This window comes from Thunnus albacares, chromosome 3, assembly GCF_914725855.1.
Source record: "Thunnus albacares chromosome 3, fThuAlb1.1, whole genome shotgun sequence".
NCBI classification, from domain to species: domain Eukaryota; kingdom Metazoa; phylum Chordata; class Actinopteri; order Scombriformes; family Scombridae; genus Thunnus; species Thunnus albacares.
In genome coordinates this window covers 8,309,590-8,326,122 of record NC_058108.1, presented here as the reverse complement: position 1 = coordinate 8,326,122, position 16,533 = coordinate 8,309,590, and the positions used below count along the sequence as shown (strand labels likewise).

Sequence of the window (16,533 nt, the reverse complement as noted above, 5' to 3'; positions counted from 1 at the left end):
TAGGTCACTGAGGTCTTCTGACCAGGGCCTACTGGCTGTCCCTCACTCTTGACTGAAAACAAAAGGTACAAGTTGTTTTGTATACAGGCAGGACCAAAATAAATATACCAGTGTTTCTCTGAGCTCCCCATAAAACGTACAACTTACGTGACTGACTTGCATCTAACAGTATAGGGTGATTGCCATTTCTCTTAAAGGCTTTAAAAAGCTAAATAATACCCGAGGGGACAGCATCAAAGATGACTGAGAAATCCTTTGGTGGAACAGAGATACCATAGAGTTGAATAAAGTTGACCATGTTGGTTGAATAACTGACATAATAAGATATTATTACAAAACCACTGTTATAAAATAGATTTATTTTTATACAAAATATATCTATTGTTCCAGATAAAAAGCCTGTGAGGAGTGAAGTTATGCTTGTGAATTAAACATCATGCCAGTAGCTTTCTTTTTTTGGAATGAAGAAAGTTTGAGGAGCATTTTTTCATATAAGAGTTAACTCTTTTTTTAAACAGCTTTATTGAAACAAGTATACAACAAGTTGTATACACACATTGTGTGTACAACTTGAGTCTACAATCACAAACATGCAAGGAGGACTGAAGGTTGTAATAAAAAAAAACAGTTAATAAAGATCTTACAAAGCTTACAATGGTTATAAGCTTTAACAGCTTTTTTCTTTGTACATTAAGAGATTGAAGGCATGTTTGATATATTAACAGTCAGCTCTGAAAAGTTTGGCTTTTTGATTAAGAATTTGGATTTGTGAATATAAAATTTGGTCAAAATAGTAAACAAATGAATTAAATAGAGCTGCCAGCAGAGATTTAAGTGAGTGAATCCAAACAATACATTTTTCCAAAGTAATAAAAACTGAGGGTAGATATGATCAGTAATAAATTGTGACAGTTTACTCAACAGCTGTTAAAAGTTAACTCATAAGCAACTCATAAGCTGACGTCATACAACGTCAGAACTCGTCGTCCAATCCAGTGCGGTCGCCGCGTCAGCGCTACAATCCCTGTGGGCGGAGAAGGGATTCCGGTTCCGGGTGTTTTCAGATCCCAGTCGGAGGCGCTCGCTCCTCTGATTATGTTCTTTTATCAGAAACTTCTTTCGATTGCCGACTGATTAAAGTAGAGTTCTTTTTTATTTAGTAAGTCCAGTTTAAGCCGTAAATATGACGACCCGCTCGGAGAGAGAGAAGGCCCAGAAACTCAACGAGCAGCACCAGGCCATCCTGTCCAAAATGCTGAGGGAGGAAGACAACAAGTACTGCGCCGACTGCGAGGCGAAAGGTAAAACACTCACACTGACGGATATTTCTCTTTTTTTTAACCACACAAAGTTCGCAGTTTCACTCAGAATCTGGTGTTTATGTAGCATCTGCGTCGGCTAAGCTAAGCAAGGCTAAGCTACTTCGCTGGTGTGTCAGCTGACATCTCTTCCCCTTAAGCTAAACAAAGTGGCTAACTAGCAAGCTAACTTCTCTAAATCTACATAAGCTCTACCTCTCCGCCGCCTCTGTTACAGTTTGACTGGTGGGACTCGCGTGCGTGAGACAGATGTGTCGTAGGCGTGGCTTGTCGACTAACCAGGAAATAAACATTAATAAACAATAAATTCGGATGTATTTCTCTGTATCACCTTTGTCTTCTCGGTGTCTTTTGAAACATTACAATAGAAACGGTTTACTGGAATATTCATTTTCGTCTGAACAAACATACATGAGGTAATACATTAAGGTAACGACCTACTGGACCGTTGAACGTTTTAACGTATTACCACTGTTGTCTTAAAAAGTCTATCACGGAGACATCGAGGCAATAGGAGAGACATGAAACTACGAGTCCCAGAGCTGGCTGTGATATTAACATTAGTAATCAGTAATCAGTAATAAAACCTGGATGCTTTTAAAAACACTGGTGTGAACTTGGTCACCTTAGCCTTGAGTGAATTGTAGTGTTATATAATATAGTCAAACAGTGTAATGCCCCAGTAGCTGAATGGTCACTGCACATGCCACCGAACTGCAACTTCCCTGGTACGACTCCAGCCAGGGACCTTTGTTTCCTGTCTGCCCTCACTGCCCTCTTATCCAGTTTGGGGAAAAATGTCAAGAGTTGTTTTTGTTTAAACAATAATATCATGTATCTTTACAAGTAATACTGGCTGCCTTTTACATCTTGCATCAGTGAAACCAATCAAATAGTTAACATAACAGCTCAGACAACATGCCAACTCTGGCGTAAAGATGTAAAGGGAAAAATAACAATAATAGTGTCAATCCTACAGATTTACATTAACAGTACGGTGCAGCTTTGTGTCTTGTTACATGGTAACTAGACTAACCTAATAATGTGACCTGTTATAAGGACAGACAACAGTACTGATCAGACGTGATTGTGTTTAAACGCATGCAGTGAAAGGTTCTCTAATTTCAGTTCCTGTTTGCAGAATGAAAGCTGAAGTCTAGTGATGTCTGATTCCAATGAATGAGTGTGATGAATAACGTAGAATATTGTGGTGAGAGAAATAAATAGCCTTTCATATAAAACATGATTGATGGCTGATGAATTGCAAGTTAATCTGGTCGATCACACTTCGCAAGCTCTACCTCCTGCTCACTCCCTGCTGCGTTTGAGCCGAGTATGAGATGCATGTAACATTATGTTTCACTTGTGTGCTGTATTAAACAGTTCTCAGATCCACTTGACATCAGATTACGATGCTAACAACTTGAACGATTCATTGATATTTGCAGTGTTTTGAACAGACATTGACACAGTCACCTACATTCCTTAGTCCTCTCCTCTAGCGTCCTGAGATCACCATCGCAACAACAGCCTCACACACGTGGAAACCACCAGTTGATTCAACACCAGTTAAACTGTAACACCTCCAGCTCAGCTGCCTGTTTTGTTGTGTTTTTTTTTTACAAGCGTTCAGAGAAGTGTGGCAAATTGATTCTGGCTTTCATGTGAGCTCATTGGTAAAGAATGCAGAGACTGTTCTTGGCACTTTTAAGTCACTACAAGATTGTTCATGTTTATGTTTTTTCTTCAGACATTTCTCCATTTTCAAATCACAATGTTTTTTTTTTCTTTATCAGGTCCAAGATGGGCATCCTGGAATCTGGGAGTATTTATCTGCATCCGGTGTGCTGGCATCCACAGGAACCTGGGTGTACACATATCCAGGGTCAAATCAGTCAACCTGGACCAATGGACCTCAGATCAAATCCAGGTACTGTGTATCAGAAAATGACAGTGTATCTGCTTATGTCCTGCCTTTTATCACCTCAGTCCTAAATTAATTTAAGTAATGTTGGTGAAACATCATTTCAAAGGCTTTGTTTTATAGGACATAAGCAGGTTGATTTCAGCATCCTTTTACTTGTGCACATCTGTCCTCTATTGACCACCAGCCTTCTCTTTTTAATCCCATAGAGCTGTGACAATATTGCAAATTTCCATTTCCTTTTTAAAGGGCACTCCCAATAATTTAGCACTGCACCTCAATAAAGTTGATGGACTGGGGAGAGACAGATGAAAAACAGAACGTTCAGATTCTGTGCAGCAGAGGCCGAGACATCCTAACTTTAAATCCATAGTGTGGGTCAAGCTTCCAATATGCTAGATCCTACGTGTCCCATAATGCAACTTGACAGGGTATTTCAGTATGCTGACTTCATATATCATTATATAGTCATATGGATGTTACCATAATGACTAGTTTTCAACTTTCAAATTACTGTTCACTTGAAGGTCTGAGTCATAATTACAACTGGGAAACATTTTTGTGAAACTTCCAATGTATCTGACTTGCTGCTTTTTAATATGGAAGTGATGGTAAAGTTAAACAAATATTGATGTCATACATCAGCCCAGTTGTACTAATATGGTTTTTGCACAAAAAAAGTTAAATGACCTGTTATATGTTCTTATTACATTACATCTACTCCTTCTCCCTCTTTGGAAAACTCCAGAATCTGTGAATATTCAAAGGTTTAACTTCTACTAAGATGTCTCCCACTCTTCAGGTTCTCACATCACACTTCTGTAAAGTGCTATTGACTTCCAACTAGTTGTGATGTCACAAAATCCTGCTCTTAGACCCACCCCTTAAAATCAGATTTTCAATGAGCACAGAGAAATTTGCACTTTCAGTAGATGAATGTGAAAACAGTCTTCTAGCGTTAAACTCTGCATATACATCATTGTGTACAGTGAAGGTCAACAATCCAGCTGAAGTAACAATATAAAAAACACATTTGTAAGTGGAGAGAGACTTAAGTGCGTTGTATTTTTAACCCTCACACGACCAACTCAACAATCTCACAACTGTCTAAAGTTGCCTGATGGTGTGAATGCTCCCAGACACCCCCCATCCCGTTTGATGTGCTACTTGTTAGACACCCACCTGTCACAAACTCCACACCCCCAGTTTGTAACAAAGACTCAAGCTCTTAAATCCAAACCAAGATAACCCTTATGACATCATCAGGGTTATTTTCTCATACATGAGAAAGCTGCGCTCGAGCCACAGACGTTATACCGCTGTCTTCACAGGATGAGTAGTTCTCCTCGTGATGAGCAAGCTGATCATCATGTGTAAACTCAATGGAGTGTGCCTTTTAAATATTTCAGCTTATATGAACAGTTTCTGTCTTCTGTTTAACCCTTTGTGTTTCCTTTTCTCAGAGTATACAGGACATGGGTAACACCAAGGCCAGGCAGCTTTATGAGGCCAACCTTCCAGAAAACTTCAGAAGACCTCAAACAGACCAGTATCCTTCACTATCAGCAGACACACTGAACCTAAAAGTGTCCAACTGTATATATAGTAATTCATTTTGGCTTGCTTGACACCTCATTCTCCCTTAACTCTGACCTCAGAGCAGTGGAATTCTTCATCAGGGATAAATATGAGAAGAAGAAATACTACAGCAAGAATGTGACCAATGGGAGCAGTGTATGTTTCACTTCATTTTCTCTATAATTTCTTGTGTATATTCCCTACTGTTCACTTTGAGGGTGTTTTTTCAGTGAATTAGTGTACACACATTTACTGACAACTGGTTTCAGCTAGTGTACACTTTCCTGTGTACTCAAGCCTGCTCTTCACTGTTGAGTTTTTTTTTTTTTTTGTTTTTTCAGCCAAAAGATAGTAAGAAAGAGAGGGAGCCTGACAGAGGGAGCAAGGTGTCATCCTACACCAAAGTAAGTATGAGTAGAGCTGCATAAACATGCTCCTCAGCGTTGTTTTTCACCCATACTGAGTGAGTCCTACTTATCACAACTACCACATTTCTTTTAAAGAGTGAAGAGTCCAGGCCAGCCCCCAAAATCAGCCCCGCTAAGACTTCAGAACCCGCTGTGAACCTACTAGGCCTTGGTGAGTGTTTCTGATATCTTTGCTGTTCATATGTTACTGGACAAAAATAATTGTCAAAAAGCTGCCCTAAAAATCTGCTGACTAAGACCGAGATATTGTTTATGGAATCAGCCTAAATAAAGTTTCATCTAATAAATGATTAGATGAAAATGATTGAGCCAGTTGTTTGGAGTTTGTGTGGACTTCAGGTGCCTCATAATTCTTGATCAAGCTTCTGATATTTCACACTGATATTTAATATGTATATGGCATTAGGAACCACAGTATACAGTCATTTCACTGTATATATATGATGGGTGCAGGCTTCCGTTTCACCTCTGGCTTGATGCAGCATGATCGAGCTGTGTCTGAGATTATATACCTTCACAGCAGGGGACGACTTAACTAGACTGACGTGTCGTGATCCTGCATCAAACTGTGACTTTCTCCTTCTTCAGCCGAGTTGTCACCGTAAACTGATCGACTCAGCTTGTATGGATCAAACAGCGGATTAGAGAGAAACCGTCACCTTTCTTGCTTGCTACTCGTCGTGCAGCACCCGCCTAACAAAGGAAGCACTATGACTGTATGCCCCTGTTCCTTTCAACTAACAGGCAGCAGCGCGCTCTCTGTGTCAGAGCTGTAAGGAAGTCTGTTGTTCTTTTAAGTTCCTGTTAAAAGGAAAGTATAAAATTCCTCCCGCTGCTTTACACACTTTGTGAACCACTGCAAGGCTTTTTTTTTTTTTGTGAGGCAGCTAGAGGAAGCGGTGTAGCTGTTGTCTCACCAAAAAAGAGGCAACACATGATCACACTTGCCTACAGCACAGCACAGGCATCCCAAACATATAGTGACATGGCATATTACTTTAAATCCATATCTCCCAACTCTAGTGGAGAGATAATTTTGGTTTTTATGGATCTGTTGCAGTAGTTCTTACAGTGTACAAATAGCAGTTAGTTGTGTCTTGATGTGTAGAAAGTTGTGCTCTTGTCGATATTTCTTGTCCTTTGTGATCAAACATTCAGGTAAAGGTACACCTGATTATCTGTCCATTTGTCAGTGTACTCGTCCATCTATTTATTTAATGAGGTAGCTCAGACTGTGATTGGATGTCGATACTTCATTACAGCATTTACTGTTTAAAAAGATTACTTATTTATGTTACCAATTGGCTTAGAGGGGAATTGGCATTATTTAAGGAGAATGGCATGTTTACTGTTGTTTTTGCTCTGTGGTCAGTGAGCCAATAAGCATAAGCTGATTTATTTTTTTATTATACTACTATATTAATAGTTATTGTCACTGTGTGGGCAGTTCTGTGGCAGTGAGGGTGGATTGCAGAATAAATATTCTCTCTTTTTTTCACAGCAGTTAGATGTTGGATTAGGATTTTTATTTTCAGTGAAATGAAGCCTCACGTTGGTAAACAACCAGTTAGACATTCTGAATTGATGTTAAGAGTCTCACGGTGTTGTTTTTCTTCCTGTTAAAGCTACTTTTTCACCTGTAAAACCAGTCTGTTCACTTTTCTGTCGCAGACGCACCGGCAGCTGCATCAACTAACAACGGTAGCACGAGCACAAGCCAGAACAACAATGACCTGGATATATTTGGCCCCATGGTATCCAACCCCCTCCCCGCATCCACATCAACAGCTCAATTTTCTCAGGTAAAACCAAGCAAAGGTTCCCTCATCCAAGGCTCAACAGAAATGGTTGTCTAGTTGAAAAAACTGAAATTAACAGTGCAGTAAAAAAAATAAAAAATCAGCATCCACAGCCCACAAGGCAGTGATAGTGAAACCGAGTCAGTGAAACCAAATGAAAGAGAAGAAACATCATCAGTTTCCCTCTGTCATAAATGACCTTACTGCTACAGTACCAATCAAATGGCCAGTCCAAATTTAGTATGCTAACGCTTCTCTGTCAATCATTTCACTATTTATTTAGCCTAAAAAGTGAATCTGAGACATCTGTTGTCACTTCATACTTTTTCTTTATCAGTGTGTCCTCTAAACAGCAGAGTCCTTTTCCTCCTTCTAGGTGAGCTCCAGTAACGCAGCCAGCACCCCAACACAAGCTCCAGCAGCAGGAGGTGCAGCCAGCTCAGGGTCAGGACAGGGAGACCTCGATTTGTTCAGTGACAGCAGTAGCACCACTAAGACGGAGGACAATGCCAAGAAGCCGCTGTCCAAGGACTCCATCCTGTCCCTGTATGGAACTAACAGCATGTCCCAGCAGGCTCCTGCCGGTAAGGACCCTAATGTTCAGAAATTTAGAAGTTTATCCTGTTATTATGATGTAACTCATTTGTGTTACTTGTCTCTGTGGATTGAGAAATATAAATGTTTTTTTTTAGGCCGTAGTGGGCTCAGTTTTAAAACTAGAGTGAAGATGCTGGTATTATATGAAACTAGACGACCTCAGGCGTCCATTGGCACCAACCATGTCATGCTAGCTCGTCAGGAAGGGGGCTAAATAAAAAGAAATTTTGGCGAGGGAAAAACTGGTATGGCCATTTTGAAAGGGGTCTCTTGACCTCTCACTTCAAGATAAGACAGATGAAAATGGGTTCTAGGTGTACCCATGAGTCTCCCTTTTACAGACATGCCCACTTTATGTTAATCCCATGCAGTTTTTTGCATGCAGTATAAATGTATTTTCGCCTATTCTAAAAATGGTGGGTTGGAATATTTTGGCACACTGGGTTCCCTAAACAGTCTTTGAATTGCATAAATTTGGTATGACTGGAAAGCTGAGACTCTTGTGGATTCAATTAGCCCAATTTTTTTCATGTGTGATGATGTTAATCCTCATAATAGCCATTTCATTGTAGTGAGACCAATTTTTTGAAACTTCGCCTCACTCTGTAAAATGTCCTATTGTGACCTCTAGGATAATCACAGCCTCATGAAACTTTACAACCACAAACCAAAGACTGAGGGCATTCAGAGGATGTGTGGCTTTCCTAGGTACATTCACAATAAGGGGGTTTCTGAGCAATTTCCAGAACAGAAGTGCTCGCCATCCAATCGCTGAAAAATGCAGTTCTTACAAAAAACTCTAAATGTCAAATGTTTTTGTTACTAAATCACAGCATGATTTTTTTGTGGTGTTCCTCAAGATCTTGATGTCTTAATGTGGTATTTTGGGGGGATTTTTGACCGTTTTTGTCAATTCTTGAGCGGTTAAAAATGGTCAAATTTTGCACCACCACCCCATTTTGCGAGCTGAGAGCACAAATGAAAGAGAGAGAGACAGAGAGAGAGAGAGAGCATCAGTGGTTGAACAAAGCAGTGTTGTTTTCTGAATGTTCACGGCGGTTACGTTCTAAAGCAAAGCGTCTCTGTAGATAAATACACTGCCACACACTTCTAGTGGGTCATAAGTGATGATTGAGAGGGATTATTGTTGTATTGTATGTTTGGTTCTTTTTTTTAGGAAAATTCTGCATAGTGCACCTTTTTAAATTGAAAAATGTTGTCTAAACACAAGCCTGTTAACTTAATAAAATGCAGTCTAAAATTGGCAAAAATTTTCATTTGCATCTTTGAAATATCTATTCAAAGAATTAGCAAGAGATATTACAAATCTGACCACTCATTGCCAGCTTTTGGTACATGACTGTTGTTGTTGTTATTATTATTATTATTATTATTATTATTGTTATTATTATTATTATTATTATTATTATTATTATTATTATTATTATTATTTTATTTGCACACACATAGGACTGCAGTAAAATCCAAATAATAAAAATAAAGAGATGTGTTAGGAGAGATCAAAAAGCCACAGGCTAACACAATGGACCTCTCCTCAACTTATGGAGAAAAACAAACAACAAGAATCGGGAAAGAAAAACAAAGTAAGCTAACATAATTTAGAAAGATACAACACAAAATAAATGACAACAAGAAGCAAACAAAATGAGCAGAAAAACTAACCAATCAGTAGACAACAATCCAACAAAAACAAAGAAATACATGAAAAACAATTTGGGGAAAAGAAGAGAAAAAAAGTATGTATATGCATGTCAAGAAAATAATTAGACATTATGAATTAAATTAGTAAGTAAAAAAGTAAATTTTATTTATAAAGCGCCTTTCAAAACCAGAGTTACAAGGTGCTGTACAATGCAAACATTTGATGACGATTTCTTTTGAAATATTTCTAAAGATAACGAGCTCGTGATAACGTGTACTTTGGCATTTCATATCTCTACACCTCCGGATCTGCTGAAGGACTACTGGCTGTGTTTCGTTTTGTAAAAAAGAAAGTAACCGCTGTGGTTTCTCAGTCTTACAGACACTTTTGAGTCTTTACCAAAGAAGTTCTGAGGTTTGATAGCTAACCTTCCTCTATGCTGAAACCCTCTACATCTCTGGTTATCAGACACACCCAAAGCCCAGCTGTCTGCTCTTCTCAGATAAAACCTCTTCCAGCCCATCTGGAAGCCCATATTTTTGACAACATAGATGTTATTTTTTTAGTTCTGGCCATCATTTCTGTCAGCTAGAGTAACATTTTACTCACCAAGTAGTAGCTAAGACTTGAGGATGTGGTGACATCACTAGAACTGAATCCACAAGGAGCAAGTAGATGCTTGTCTTTATTTCCCAACACAGTCACAAATAACTGTCCTAACTTCTAATCCTGATTCACTAACAGGCTCCTGAAACGCATACAACGAAATATGAACTTGTTTTGTTTCTCTGTTTCCATGTCTCCTTCCCCCCACAGCTGGCATGTTCATGGGCCCCTCTCAGATGCAGTTTCCTGTCCAGGCCCCTGCTGGTTATCAGGCCTTCCCTGGCATGGGCACAGCCATGCCGCCTACAACTGTCATGGGCGCTATGATGGCTCAGAGCGGGGCAGCCATGATGGGGCCTAGTCCAGGCATGATGGTTGGGATGACAATGCCTAATGGCTTCATGGGGAATGCGCCCGCCGCTGGTGTGATGGGCATGGCCCCCAGAATGATGGGACCACAGGGTGGTGCAATGCCTGCAGGCATGGTGCCTGCTCAGGGCATGTACGCCATCCAGCCTGGGCAGCAAGCTCAGTGGAACATGGGTCAGGTATGACAATCAGATCAACAGCACTATTGTCATAGATTATTTAACAAACGACTTCACATTATATCTTGTTCTTCTGCAATAACAGCTCTATTTGGCTTGTGGCCCCTTAAAGAGAAGCATATGTGTCCCCTCATCACAGGATCAGTAGCAGTATTTGTCATTCTTGGATTGTTGCATTTGAAGGATTTTCAGAGGCCTGAAAGTATTTAATACAAACACATCACCTGCTCTATGGGTTGGGTTAAAGTGTGTAGCACTTCCGTCAGATCTTTCACTTATGACCACACCCGGCTGTGATGATGCATTGCACAATAGTGTCATGTGAAAAGCTCCACTGTACAGCGTGTGGACAGAGCTTGCAGCAACCACTAGATGGCACCTCAAGCAGGATTTTAAAACTGGGTTTAGGTACTTTTTAGACCTGCAGTATTTGATTTCTGACTATTAAAGGGCAGAACACGAGACACTTAAGCGAGAGAAGTGAGTTTTGTGTGTAAAGGTAGCAGTGGAACAGGAAGAGCTTTAGTCTGAGCCAAACTTTGAGAGCAGATTTTTAAAAACATGGTAAAAATAGCATCCAACATGTAGATAGTGATTGGTATAATGATGCGTCAATAAATCTTCAGCTCGTAGTAGTTTAAGGCTAGAGGCCAGTTGACCACTACAGGTTTTAGTCCATGATTTAATCCTGATTATTAATACTGATCTCTCAAACACCCCCAGGTGAACCAGCAGATGTCAGGGTTGGCTCTGAACGGTGCGGGCGGTCAGATGGCCTTCGGTCAGCCTCCGTCAGCTATGGGTGGTTGGGCTGCCTCTGGATCTGGCCAGACTCTGAGCACTCAGTTATGGAAGTGAGCCTCCAATGGGATTGATGGTCGGGCAGAGTAAGGAGTCAAAGTTGCAGAAAGTACAAAATATATCTTGTGCTTCTCTGTACCTCACTATGAACTGATGTCCATTTCCATCATGGACCAGCCTTCAGAATATGAAAATTGTATCTCTTTTTTTTCCCCCTTCTCCCTTTCTCTGTCTCTCTTTCTCTCTATTGTGTGAGTGAATTGGGAGTCATACAGGATTACAGCCTGGCAGTTTCTGCCTGTCGTATGGTTTTTGATCATAACTTTTATTTTCCTTTTTTGGAAAAAAAAAAAATGACAAGGAAATAACAGTCCTAACAAAAATGATATCGACATATCAGAAAAGCTGCAGGACCAGTTACACAAGCTTTTATTGTATCACTGTATCATTATAAGATTATAGAACATTTAAATGAATAGTATTTAACGGGAGAAGATATGACTATCAAGTCTGTCAGTACTGCTCCCAAATGTACAGCGCTGTATAACCTTCTTTTAAAGTACTTGTGGTTCCCCTATAAAATTAAAGTGATAATAAAGGATTTGCTTTGTTGTGTCTTTTGTGATTCAAGTTGACAATAGAGGAAAACGTGTGAGGTTTTGTGACGTCATTGAATGGCTTTAATTAATCTATCTGGATCAAGATGTTGCCTTTGATCAGTGTTCACTTATTCTCATCTTTCTCAGATCAGTTAGCGTCAGTATTTATCCTCTATTGTAAAAGTAAAGTTATGTGCATGTTTGTGTGAACCATAACAAACTAAACTAAGGGGCTGAAAACTATGATTTTTGCTTAACCATGTATATATTAAATGATTATTCTTGGTTGCAATTTAGTCAACAGAGCAATTGAAGAATGTTGTCCAAACCACTGTGGAAGCAAGAAATGTCTTTGTGACTGGTGTCATGGTCACGGGAAGACACACATTTGTTGGGATACTCCCACTTTTATGTTGTATTTGCCTAACTATGAAGTCACTAAACCTACAGTAACTAGCGCAGCAGATTTTGTGTGTTGGTAATTTGATAACAGATCTGTTGTAAGGGCAGGTTAAGAGCCTTTCCTCTTGGCAGATCACAAAGAGAGGAAAAATAAAGTGAATAAAAAAAACAACTTACACCACAACTTTCTAACGATTTGATTATAATTTCAGAATACAAATAGTATTGGTTAATAAATAAGGTCTGTAGATACAAAATATATCACTTATTCTAGAAACAACATGCAAAAGCTAACCAAACATTTAAAACCTGCCCTGCAGGTGGCAGCATTGTCATTTTTGAAATTCCCAGCAGGTCAGAAATGCTTCATAGCTTGAACAAGGTTACTCAGAGCTGGGTTTTATTTAACAGAAAGAACACGTCCTTAAAAGGCACTCAGGCCTGTAAATGTGTGCAGTTGCTCAGCAGTGGGTCACATTTGTCTGCTGGGAGAGAACAGAGTGAAAGAGATGGACCTTTAGGGTCAACAGATTTCGGAGTTTGTTCTTTTTGTGCACTCTTGTTGAACCATCTTCCATCATAATTGCTCCTGTTAGCAGAGCTAAAACAATGTAGAGATTGAGTGTGATAGATCACTATATAGAAGCATCCACATTATGTAATTTGCGTGCAAGAAGCCTTTATAATTCAGTCTTTATACTGATATAAGTGTGCATGGTTGGTTCAGTCTTTATTGCTACGAAGAAAAGATTCTCAAACACATTTTTAAAATGGAGCAGTCCTTAAACTATCAACAAAAATATCTGCTTGATGTTTTCCTCAAACTGACACATTTACAAAGTCTTTATGAATTGCCTAAATGTTGAGAAACTGAGTGCTGATTTATGATGCAAGGATTCGTTTTGGCAAGTACTTGCATGTATGGAGCTAATTTCAGGCATGATGAATGGCTGTGTGGTTTTGGTTGTCACAAGGTGCAACATGTGTTTTTTCTTTAGGTCTTAAAATGACTGTCTAACTCTTATCTTATTAAAACTCTTATTGACAAAGTGACAGTTATTCTTAGATTTACAGGAAACCATCACTTGATGTCAGTATTGCATTAACTCTTAAAAGAAAAGGGAGTTGCCGAGTTGGTATGTGGCCTAAATGACCTGTAAATCACAATATGCTGTACGCTCACTGTGCAGTGCCAAAATGCACATACTGTATTTTTCATTTGTGTTTTAATCGGTTTAATTTGTAGTTTCCATGATTTAATTAATTTGTTTGAGAATTTCACTTGACACTAAGCCATTTTCCCCTCCCTAACATTGGTTTGAAAGTAGTACCGGTTTATTAACACTCCTACCTTTTTTTTATAGCTGGTGCAATGAATGCACTTTTGTTGAATTTTAGTGTGAGCCTTTAAGGCACGTTCACACAAACCTACAGAATTTGGAAAATCAGAGTAATACTACAAGTTTACAGTCAGTAGCAGTTTTCTAAGGAAAATGTGCCTCACTCTGCATCTGAGCGGTTTTGATCAGTAGTTCTTTCCCTCGGAAGTTACTCTGAGTTTTGTGTCTGTTAATAGGGATTTCAACAGTACATCTAGGTTTGGGTTTCTCCACCCAGCTCATGCTGGGATATGTTCCAGTACAGTACACATCCACCCAGCTCACAAGAGGCTTTAAACTCATTCTTTCTATAAGCTGACTATTTCATAATAGTATGCATTGTACATATAGTGCTGCTATAAGCGCTGTAAGCCCTGCCCACATATGTATGTCCTGGTCTTCATGCTGAATTTCTGTCTTGGGTGTGGTTCTTCAAAGCAGCCCTACCTGTTAAACTCCCACCTTTCAGCCACCCTGCACTGTCCATGAGGGGTGCATGCTCAACATCAGTGACAGTAATTTCATGGTGGGAATTGACCGACAGTGACTGTTCTCACTTGCACAGGAGGATCAAACTCACACCTATGCAAATGGATGAAAAATCACATCTATCTCATGCTTGGCAGGGCCTGAAAGCCCCTGAAGTGTATTTGGTCATGTTCCACTGTCTATCTCTCAACTGCTCCTACGCCTTGCTGCAACTCAGGCACAGTTTGAAAACTTTCACAGAGAGGTCTGAGACCATACTGCGTCTGAGACCTTTAGCAAAGAGGTTAGGCATTCCTCTCAGCTTGTGTGTCAAACCTAACACTGATCCAGAATAGAGTCCGCCAGCCGAGTGAAGAATGTTCCTTCTCTACCCCAACCCCTTAATGGACTTCTTGACCCTGAGACATCAACATTCCTGCTGATACTGACGTCAGCCTCCAGATTAACTGTTGCAGAGGTGACTAACACTTAACATTTCACTGATATGAAAGCCTAAAAGATTAATGTAATTTGGGAAAATTCCCTATTGAAGTAAAGCAGGCCTACATTCAAGTGAGTTTTGCCGATTCAACTTCTTACATCCTTTAAGTCAATCAATCAATACTTTAAATTGTGTTACTACTGTAAAGGACAGTTTTGGGAAATACAATTATTTGCTTTCTTGCTGAGAGTTAGATGAGAAGATTGATAGGTTTCCACTGTCTTATCTGTACGCTAAATATGAAGTTACAACCAGCAACCAATTAGCTTAGCTTAGCACAAACACTGAAAATGGTTGGAAAAGCTAGCCTGGCTCTGTCCTGCTAGCACTTCTCAAGCTCACTATTTAACACATTATTTAATCAGTACAAAAACAGAAGTACTAAACAAACCTCTGTCCCTGTTTCCAGTCTTTGTGCTAAGCTAAGCTAACTGGTTGCTGGGGGTAGCTTCATATTATTCGTACAGACTCGGCAAAAAGAATATGTAATTCTGAAGCTTGCTGCACTAGATACAGTAAGTTAACATAATTTTTACAGCTAAGAACTGGGGATTTAGTTGTAGGACAAGGAAGGGTTGCAGACATGGGACTGTGTAGGAATGTTTGACAATATCAAGACAGAAAGCATCAAAGTATGCTAAACAATGCCGCCTTTCATGTTCTCACCATGAACTTGTCATGACATCAAGTGCGTAACTTCTTTTATTTTTTACCATGAGCTCACTCTCTGCTAGCCTCAGGCCAGCGTTGCATGGCAGACAGCCATGACAGGAAGAAAATACAGACTTTACTATTGGCAACACTGCTTCCCATCGTATTCCTTTGTGCGGCCACGCGCAAGCAGTCTGCCTAATCATGCAAATACTACTACTACTACTCAGCGTCAGTTTTATGGTTTGTCTGGTCTTGCCCCTTATCTCACCTAGCTCATTAAATCCATCACCAGCCAAAACTTCCTCATACACTTGGACAGTTTACTTATTCATGATTCCAGCTAATATGCCAAAGTGAGGCATCACCACCAAATGAAGCAAATCCTCCAATCGCTACCACTTCTAATTATATGGGCATGATGGTGGTTTAGCTATCTTTCATAAAACCGATTGTAAATTTGACCACCCAATTCATGTCTGTCCCATAATGAGAACTGGTGACCTGGTGCATCTAAAATCCACCATTAGCACTATTTTATACATGTTGAGCTACAGCCTCTCCTGTGGTGCAAACTAACCTACCTACTACCTACAGATCAGGATGATTAAAAGGTAACAACTCTTCCACTGTAGCTATGTAGGTCTTTTGCATAATTGTCCACATAGAGTTGGCTGCACTGGATATTCAGTTTCTGTTTCATCTGTACAAAGTCTAGTAGAACAATGACTACCATTCCAGTTTGGCGAGTAATTAAAGGAATTGTTTGACATTTTGGGGAAATATGCTTATTCACTCTGTTGCTGAGAGTTAAATGTATGCTAAACAGGAAGCTATCCCAGTGGGCGGTTAACTTAGCTTAGGACTGAAAACTGGAAACAGCCTGGCTCTGTCCAAAGGTAACAATATCTGCTCAGCCGCACCTCTAAAGCTCACTTCTAAAGTCAGCACATTATATCTAATTTGTTTGTACAGAAACCAAAGTATATAAATGAGATGTTGTGGTTTTACAAAGAAGAGATTGGACTATTGATAGATGTTGGACTATTTCCACTTATCGGTCTTGTCCTCGCAGTGAAATTGACAACCAGCAGAGACCAAAAACAATAGTCAGGAGCCCAAATGAACATTGCACACGAACATTGCACACGTGACTATTGTTTTAAGACAGACTCGAAAATTGTGAACCCATCCTTTAATGTACATATTAGGAGGCCTTTTAGCATTTGTACAGAAAAACACTGAAACTGATGAAGAAAAAATGAGGAC

The 16,533-nt window shown here is 39.6% G+C and overlaps 1 protein-coding gene across 1 annotated transcript; it reads left to right on the top strand.

The window, feature by feature from the left end:
• Positions 1-1,009: 1,009 nt before the first annotated feature.
• LOC122979015 (stromal membrane-associated protein 1-like) lies at positions 1,010-11,864 on the top strand. The gene is made up of 10 exons (XM_044346169.1): positions 1,010-1,301; positions 3,116-3,249; positions 4,707-4,792; positions 4,902-4,977; positions 5,163-5,225; positions 5,325-5,400; positions 6,921-7,051; positions 7,425-7,632; positions 10,125-10,462; positions 11,186-11,864. The coding sequence occupies exons 1-10, from the start codon at positions 1,184-1,186 to the stop codon at positions 11,318-11,320; spliced, it is 1,365 nt and encodes a 454-aa protein (XP_044202104.1). The 5' UTR covers positions 1,010-1,183; the 3' UTR covers positions 11,321-11,864.
• Positions 11,865-16,533: the final 4,669 nt, after the last annotated feature.